Below are 10,000 nucleotides of genomic sequence, written 5' to 3' on the forward strand. Positions count from 1 at the left end.
CAATCATTTACAAACCACACTATATATTGGAATATTTGTTATGACAATATGGTTTCATCATATATAGCATCTTATCAATTGAATAAATTTGTATATTTTTAGTTTGCACTTGATTTTGAAGGGTGAAATTTTTTATGATTCAAAATATGTGTCACTTAGTTAGGTTGATATTTAATCTGCTTTGATGTGATTGGTGGTCCTGGTAGGTAGTCAAGTTATGAGCTAATTAATCAATTTTTAATTGAATGACTTAATTTCTTTCCTTCATAGACATTTTTCAACTCATCCGTGTCTATATAAAAAACAAACCTCAAAAGTATGACTTTTTCTTTTGGTGAAACTTTGCGTACTAATTTACGATGACAAACAAATAAAAATGAGAGTTTAAATTATAAGAAGGATGATGGTTTTCTTACATACATTGTCAAGGTGTCATAGGTAAGTTAAGACCATTTTCACAGGATTAGACCTTATTGAAGTAACATTTTAAATTAGGCAAAAGTGATTTGAGTTTGACAAAATCTTTTAGTGTTACTTCAGGCAGTATTAGCAGGTGACCATACAGAAAATACTTGAATTTCTTTTTTTCTTTTTCTTTTTTTGAGAGAAAAAGAAATCCAAAAACATATTTATATAGATATATATTGAAGAAAATAGCACTAAACATGCCCTAGAGGAAAGGGAGAGAGGGAACAAATATGGACTGCCTGGCTGCATCAAGCCGATAGATCCATTTCAACAAGAAATTAAACGTGTAATGGTGAAGTGTCCAACAATTATGGAGGGACTGTGAATGAATTGATATCCAAGAAGCTCACCTACCAACATACCCAAATGCAAAAAGACTATCTGAAAACCCCTTTAAATCGCATAATGAAATCTGATTTCCTAATTAAATAGATGGGTCATAATCTTTGACATCAGATTACCTCATGACAAAAAGTAACTAGGATTAGTGCTTGCCTACAGGGATAAAGAAAAGAAAGACTTGCTGGACAGCTTTTGGTCCATATCCATACCACAAACGAACAAACAAACAAATCTACAAAACATCATGTATATATTAATAACAAACTGACTCGATCAATAAAACGTGTGCCACATAAGAACATGTTCTATATGGAAATGGCCAAACTGCCTGTCCAGAAATTGTCTGGACACTCTTTGATAAGTTAATTGTTTCTGTGAAGGCCACATTGATGTATCAAGTTTTGTTAGTGCTTTTGAAATGACTAAAAATGTGTTTCCTTAATAAAAGTAAGGAAAAGTGCTTTTAAATTATAAAAACCATTTTTAGTGCTTTCTAGATAAACGTCAAGTACGTGCTTAAATTATTCAAGTGACACTTCAAAGTGTTCTTCATAAACCACTTGAAATGCTTCTAGCAGAAGTGCTTTCTACAAAAGTCTAAACAAACCTTAAATCTTGAGCTTTGCTAAACACAGTCGTTCACAAATGTTGACTATCTGGTTCGATACGTGACACTCATATCAATTGAGGATGCACCACATAAAAGGATGTTCAATAGCATGCACCTTTCCCAGAAATGCAAATCTATTTCCACCACATGCACTTCTAATTCTAGCACAACATGTAGTATATCTTCTCAGAGCCATATTGGTGGCTCTCGATTTCATTCATTAATTCAAACCTTCAACTAGAAAATTCTTTCCGCTTAGTTCTCACTCTAGAAAGAAAGAAAGGAACAATTCAAGAAACTATATGTGTCACTGAATTGGACAACCAGCTGTCCAAAGAAGTGAAATATTGCTTGGTGGTATAGCTGCTGAGAAACGAAGACGCATCAAACACTGTCATCTTCTAATTCCCCCAACAAATGTCCATCTAACTAAAACGATTTGCGTTGTCCTAATTGCATGACAAGGCGCTTTAACTTTGAAAATATCCCAAGTCTGGTTACTTTCAGTGTCATAAATTTTCTTGGATTGCTTCGATAAGAAGGCGTTGCTCAATGCCCATTGGCCCATTGGCCCATGTCAGAATATTATGCGAACATGCCACTGGTACAATCAGGCCACCTGTTTCTAGTGTCATTAATGGCAAGAGAGGCTATCAGAATCTGGATTGTTTTATTGTGCTAAGTTCATCTTCATCTACCATATGCCTAGAAAACAAAACTCAAGTGACAGATCACATATATACGAAGCTCCATGAAAGGCAAAGGCTACAGGAACAAGATTTTGATAACTTCATAGCAATTACCCTATAAACCCTGAGCTGCAAAATCACTCCTTGCCAAAACTAGAAAATGAAAAAGTCTAGAATTGATTTGGGTAGTTCGAATCGACCAATATAATCCGGATGAGGACGATCCTGACAAGACAAAACTGCCCACACCAAGGAGGCCGACATGACTGGAGAAAAGATGATTAGGATGACCATGTCCACTTAATTGAGTAAGTACCAACTTAGGCCTAATGTCAACCACTAAACAACAGCCCCTAAGGATAACCATAACTCAACGAACAGAAGGGCTGATCACATATTGCAAAGCTAAACCTTGAGCCACATACCCTCAGAAAAGTAAAACCCTACTTATCCCTATAACAATCAAGGATGTCGGCCACAGGCCGGTGCAAATCCAAAACGAGCAACTTGCTCGCCTTAACAACTCTCAGACAAAGACTTTAACCTACATACTTTGCTAAAGTGCTCTTCGTAAACCTAATTTTACAAATTATGATAAAGTCATTCGACCTCTTAGAAAGGCCTCATAATGTGTGGTGCTTGTTACATTTAACATACAAAGCAAGTGAGAACCTAAAAAAAACAAACCCTTCACAAATTGAAAATACAAAGCATGCGGCAAACCTTAGCTATTAATTTGCTCAAAGGAAAACATAGAAACAGACTACCCCTAAGCACAATCAACCACAATTCAAGTTGAAAATGAGGTCTCGAATATATTATCAGTACAAGTTTCTCAACATCTTAACAAAAGCAAACAGTCTTACACACTATTGTCATAAACACAGAAGATTTCTAATACATATGATTTCCAATCTTGCTTGATTGTCAAATTAGGATAATCCCCACCTCATTTTGAAAATCCCAGGCAATGAAGACCAACCCAACCTCTAACCGAAGAATGATGAAGTATAATCACCGAATTCCACTTGCTGACAAATATTATTAAATTGATAAGCTTTCTTGCCTTGGATGCAGAATTTAATAACGGCTATATGGTGGAGACATATTGTTCTCAGGCGGTGAAGGTGGTTGTCTGGGTCTTGCGTATTCAGCAAATATGACCCAACCGTCAAGAAACTATACACAAACAAAACATAAATTCAGTATCAAGTGTCTATAATAACAATAATAACAAATAAATGGAAGATCATTATCACTATCAACAGAACCAAATGATACCTTCCAAGGTAGAAGTGCCAGAGAAAGCAAGCCCAATTTGGAAAAGAAAAAAAAAATCATATTTTAAAAAGCCTCACAATAATGTAAACTAGAAAAGATTGTAACATAAATAAATAACAAGGAAACTAGATATCCGTAAACTTCCAGCATTTGTTAGTTTGGACATCGCGAAAGGTATCATGTTTAGAAGGATGATTCCTGTTGACATATCTAATTTAGGAAGTCTTCATATTGCCTCTTTAATTTGGTGGACACCAGAGCATGTGGTTTTGCAGGTGAGGGAATGCACTGGTAACTTACTTGGTGAGAAGGTTTGGTCAGAATGATAATTGTTTTCATTAATCAGGACTATCATACCATGGGGAAACCATAGAGTGAGAGATGATAGAGATGCCCACCATTAACAGGTACCAGTACTGTCATACACAATTCTGATAATTATTTGGTTGACTATTTGGTTCAAGGGGAAAGACAGTTCCAATTAATTGTTGTATAGGCAAGAAAACAAAATCTGCTCAACTTCTGCTTCAGTGCGTGGAAGGATCTTCTAATCTCCATGCTGAAAATTCCTTAAGTTGTGCTTAGATTAGTAAAAGCATGTCCATTTCGTTTGCCTTAAAACATAAGGAACAGAAACAGAAAACAATTTCAAATGGTAGCCAATTTTGGACAAAGGTGTTCTCTTTTTTACAAGGAGCTGGTGTAAGTTTTTCAGAAGCAAAAGTTTCAGTTTATTGAACTTCTTTACTTTTCACAGTTGTGAGCTTTGAGCGCCAACATATACCCAATGGAACAAGGCTTCCATGACATAAAATAAAGAACCATTTTGTTGGCTTGAGGGAGGCCACATTGCAAATCACCAAAATATTGTGTTATAGATTAAATTATCATATGGTGTCAAACTAACTATAACAGTGTAGGGAAATCTGTCAACTGACCTTTCCATCCATGCCCTCTATGCCTTTGCCAGCATCTTCTAAGGTAGCATACCTTACAAAACCAAATCCTTTAGAATATCCTGATACCCGATCGGTTACCACTCTAGCTGTAAACAGCAGAGAATAATTAGTTAATTTTTATGAAGGAAATAACAAATAAAAGTAACAACTTTACAGAATAGAAACTGACCATGAACTACTTCACCAAACTGAGAAAAGGCTTCCTGCAGTTTTTCTGAAGTAGTACGTTTGCTAAGTCCTGCAAACAAACAGATATGTGATCCAATAAAAATCATGGTACATCAAAATGTAACTCAAGTGTGAATAAATCCAGACTACTGAAGTCCATGAGTCACATATCACTTAAAGGAACAGTAAAAAGAATTTTACTTGAAAAGAAATGAAAGAAAAAGAAACATCCCGCAAGATCATCAATGGATAAGGTTTGACCCTGAAACTCTCCTGGATCTTAATAGAAACAAATTGTTCCATTAAAATAGAAACAGAGGTCTCACTTCCAACCCTTAATAATGAAAAGAAAAGGAACAAAAAAATAAAAAATCAACCAACACTACCGTTCTCCTAAATTTGTTTAAAAGCTGATCAGAACAGAACATATAAAATACATCTCACTGACCGGAATTGACCTGTAACAACCTTGTAAAACAAATATCAACTATTGTTTAAAAGTCACCTATCCATTGTTAACATCAAATGCCTCATGAATTTTCAGAATCCTCTTCCATGCCCAGTATACATCAGTCATTTGCACACTCACAAATCAAAATGATTGAGTGAGAGTTAAACAATCACTTCCAAAAGATACTATTTATTGCTTCTATTATACGTGACCTAAAACCTTTATATAAAATAAAATAAAACCCACACATCCGCTCAAGACAAACGTCAAAAAAAGAGATATCAAAAATTGGCATTTATACTACCAACCAACATATCCAACATCCAATATGAGAGCCTATAATTACAAAGTTGCAAACTTTGATTCTGCAACCCTCTGTTTGGGTTCTGAAGAAAGGAACAGTTTGTATCTAACTAGGGATCCTACAGTTTAGAACAAAATGGTAAATGATAGAAGTAAAAAAACAATCAATTAAGTGGGTTGTTCAGTTTTTAGGTTACCCAAGTCATTAAAAGAAAGAACTATGATTTCCTATCCTCATTTTTCCTCATCCCAGCAGCCACAAACTCGTAAATTTCAAAATCATTGAATTACCGGCACAAAGCTACCAGCTTTTTACAACTTATAGCAAAACAAACCAAAACGCTGATGACCCACTAGAGAAATAGATGAAATATGAAAGAAAATTAGAGGTAAAATGGAAACCAAAAGAGGGGATATACCAGAGACGAAGAGGTTGGTGCTTGGCTCAGCCTTCTCTCGAGCCTGAGGCGCCGGAGAGTTCATTGGGGGGATGAAACTTGTTGAGAAGAGCCGTCTCAAGCCACGACTGGGCCCCGCCGCCGCTGCCGCCGCTGCTCTCAGAGTCAAAGCCATTTTCTGTGCTTTGGAGCTAAAGTCTTTCCTAAAACCCTTTCTCTAACCCCTCGACGCTGGTTTTCTAACGAGAGAGCGGGATTGAGGATGGGCTTAAGAGTCCATTACGAGCTGAAGGACCCAGTTCCTTTGATTTTGAATTCGACAAATTGGGCCTTGATCCGCTGGTTAATAGCTTTCTTACCAGTGGCGCGCTCTTTTCACGAATACACATTTGTAAAATAATTCTTCAAAATATAAAAAGAAAAATTTATGCACACATGTTACACTGCTATTAGTAAGAATGTAGGGCTCCTACTTACCTAGTAAGAAGGGAAGTATTTTCCTATAAATATGTCTTACTCAAATTTTTCGGTTCTTTAAATCTTTTGTAGGGAGGAGATTCATGACTTCTCCTATTATCTAAGAAAAATGAAAAATAGGGTCCTTGGGTTTACCTCAGTGGTTGAGGTGTTTCCTCGTCCCCCCATGACCTAGCTTTGAATTCTAGAGAGTGTGTGTCCCCTCCTCCTTATCGATGTACCTAAAAAAATGTTTAGATGTAACAATCGTACGATTCACTAGATTCATAACAAATTAGTTGATTTTCACCTTTTTCTTTTTAATAAACAAGGATAAGAGACTCGAACTTAAGACTTTTTCATTATCGTGAGAAGTAATACTACTAGACTAGCTAGTTTGTATTTATTAGAGAGTTTAGGGGAGGAAATAAGAAGTTGAAAATTCCCAACTTTTTATTCAAGATGGTAAAAATTGTATAATTTCTTTCTTTTGGGTGAATTCTTGATCACACATGGCATATGGTCAAGGTCTAAAATATCAATAGTATCGAAAATATTAGTAGTCCAAAAACAAGGAAATTTCAATGGAAATAGCGGGATATTATCAATATCGATAAAAATTGAATAAAAACCATAGAAATTATAAGAAAAACTTCAAAATTTTATTGAAACTTTTGAGGATGTTTATTTAGTCAATTATCTATTGGTTTATCACAAAAAATTGAAGGAAATGCATTGCATGATGGGTTTAACTAATTTAAGTTGATTATATAGCAAGCTGACAAATACTGTAAGGTGTAAAAAATATATAATAATTAATGAAAGAAGATTAAACACACCATAATCATTTATATTATAATGATTTACATATGGTTAGTCAACTTCTTTTGGGATGCGTACACAACACAAACCAATTGGATGAACAAGGTATGATACTATTTACTATCCACTTCATAATTTTATATATATGTATATATATTGATCTTTTGGTGATGATGGGCAATGCTCCACTTCACAACCACTTAAACCTTGTAGTTCTTAGAGTTCATGTTTCTTTATTAATTAAGAGTCAAGAATTTTGAGCAGCATTAGCATCCGACCGTTTACCACAACGACCAGTCCTCCTTGCAGCAATGAGACCACATCACACTATCACCGGAAGCTAACAAGAACCCCACCACCACCACCAACAGGGACGGATTCAGGATTTGAAAATAGGGTAGGCTAAATTTATCTTACATAGGAACGAATGAATTTCATTGAAATATAAATTTTAAAGTCAATTAGCAATTACATGATAAACTTCTCCATGAAAGGAAAACAATTGAAAGTATTTATTATCCATTACAAAAACAAACAAAAAACTAAACCATTTTAATCCATCCAAGCCAACTTGGAAAATAAAAATGAGTAGAAGTAGCCAAAATTTATAAGAAAAAAAAAATGAATTGACATTTTATGTACATAGAAAAGGTAAAGGTTTTTTTTTTTTTTTTAGACAGAAAAAAGTAAAGGATGTTCTCTAGGAATGTGTGTTTTATGAAAAGGCTGAGTAATAAATATTAATTAACCAAAGGAAGAAAAAAAAGGTTTTCTGTGGGTGGGATCACTGGGATGGGGTGTGTGGAGGTGTGTTTTGGTGGGCTGAGTATTAATATTGAACTATAAAATATCAAGTCGCCCAGACTATAGCCCATGTTAACATGTTCATAGGTCCATCCCTGACCACCAACATTATAATGTTCCACATACAAACTACACCACTTTGCCAATTAGTTTTTGGTAGCCCAACTTCTTATAAATCTTTGTTAAATTTCTTAACTTTCAATATGAGATATTTTTACATTTACATTCTCACAGGCAACACGTTCCTCACAGTCAAATTGACCTTTCTGCCACGCTATACAAACTGACATGTCTATAGTATATGCCTTCCATAGCAACAAATAGCTCATTTTGCTGTTTGTACCAAAAGGGGGTGGCGGAATGTGACATGAGCAAGCAACACACCCCTACTCGGGTCTTGAACGATGTCCCCAACACCCTTAGGTTTAGCTTTGATAACACCATCCATTAGGGACGAGTAAACTTTTAGAGTCTAGGTTTGAGAGGAGAGGAGAGGATCTAGAGAAGTACGCGATCACGAGCCTTTGCATTTGGATGTTGTGCATTTATCTGCATTTCACAACATGTAGACCATTCTAATGATCTAACTGTTTAGGACATGACACATCAACAATTTAAGTATTAAAAATTAGTTTTTTCATTTGAAAATTGTTTCAAATTAATTATATTATTGTTTAAATAAAAAAAATAAAGTAAAAAAGATGAACGTTGAGGGTAAGGGGCTTGGGAGGAGTTGGGGAGGGGAAGGGAAGGGGAATCTGGGCTGAGGTCAGAAGGGAAAAGGGGCTTGGGTATTGATCCACCCAGATTTTGATTTTGAAAGTACGTGAAAAAGTTTTTTATGGAATATCAATTGGAATTGTATATATTCATTGAATAAACCTCTCCACTCACTGCCCTTCTCAATATACTCAATTGACCAAAAACTGTATCCCCAAATTTAATAATTTGGAGAACCAGTTTGATTTGTATTCACACCCTGCTTATTTTATGGTTGTGGGGTCAATCTATGCGTGAGAGGGAGAGAGAGATGGTGGCTTGTATGGTGGCCAGGGTGGCTTTGGGTTGGGTATGGGTGCTGGGGATAAGGGTGGGGACTGGGGAGGAAGAGTCGCTTGCCTTCTTTTTAATCTTGAATTATGTGTCATGTGACATATCGTAAATGGTTAGATCATTAAGATGATTTAAATGTTGTGAAATGAAAATAAATGCACAACATCTAAATATAGATGCTCGGGATCTGTGAGTATGATTACTTGGGAACCAAGCGAGGGGTAAATATTTGTCATGTTTAATTAATGGGTATACTTCTGTAAGAAAAGAAGAATAAAACGGCATATCAAGATAAAACTATTCGGCCACAAATTCTTGACTGTTATTATTATCTAATTAGTGCTGCTGCAGAATTTAGCCACAAGCGGTATTCTTTTTTCTATCTTTTTTTTCTCGTCTTGTCTTTTCCCCCAGATTTTCAGAGGCTCAAAAGTTGATAAGTTCGTATTTTCCACGCAATTCATACGCCAAGCCAAGGCCCCTTGTGTTTCAATAATAATCCATGTTTTAAAATAATATAATTAATGCAGTCGATGATGATCTGTCCCTTTTTTTTTATTTTCTTTTCCTTTTTCTTCTTTTGGGTTGATGACTAATCAAGGCCACAGAATTTTCATACTCTAATTATTCTATCATGAGATGGTGGCTACATGTTTTTTTATAAAGTCAATACTAAAAAATAAAATAAAATAAATGAAAAGAAGGCAATGGAGATGAAAATATATTAGTCTTCTTCTTCCTACCAACTAGAGCTTATATGTAGTTGACGACGTTGCTCAAGGTTTGAGTTTACCCTTCATTTGGACTCTTGCTTCATGCTCATCATTCCTCTCAATCACAATCCCCACAAACAGTACGAGCAAAATTATAAAACAATATAAATTTTCAAAATTAGATAAACCCTTTTAAATTGATTATCAAATGTGTAATTTGCTTCCTCTAGGGAGTGTTTTATCTTCTATAATGTGTTGCAAATGACCCATCAAAACAGAAGGCTTTCAGAATCGCTTTCTCGTAAGAACTCGTTACTCGAACCTCATAAGATTCGATTGGGTGTGCGAGCCTAGATACCCTCTCAATAAAAAGTTCAAACTAATATACCGTGCACACAAATCTTATATACTGTGCACACAATGCTAATAACCCAAGTCACCTTAGGTGAGAAAGCTACATCTGCTTTTGCCCATTTTGACTCT

At 35.4% G+C, this 10,000-nt stretch overlaps 1 protein-coding gene across 1 annotated transcript; it reads right to left on the bottom strand.

Moving 5' to 3' along the window:
• Window positions 1-2,898: 2,898 nt before the first annotated feature.
• Window positions 2,899-5,940, bottom strand: LOC148914239 (organelle RRM domain-containing protein 2, mitochondrial-like). Its single transcript, XM_089043794.1, has 4 exons — window positions 5,691-5,940; window positions 4,519-4,587; window positions 4,329-4,435; window positions 2,899-3,288 (listed from the first exon to the last, which is right to left on the bottom strand). The coding sequence occupies exons 1-4, from the start codon at window positions 5,842-5,844 to the stop codon at window positions 3,190-3,192; spliced, it is 429 nt and encodes a 142-aa protein (XP_088899920.1). The 5' UTR covers window positions 5,845-5,940; the 3' UTR covers window positions 2,899-3,189.
• Between the last annotated feature and the right edge of the window lie 4,060 nt (window positions 5,941-10,000).

Source organism: Prunus mume, unplaced genomic scaffold, assembly GCF_029339155.1.
Source record: "Prunus mume cultivar Tortuosa unplaced genomic scaffold, ASM2933915v1 scaffold29, whole genome shotgun sequence".
Lineage (NCBI taxonomy): Eukaryota > Viridiplantae > Streptophyta > Magnoliopsida > Rosales > Rosaceae > Prunus > Prunus mume.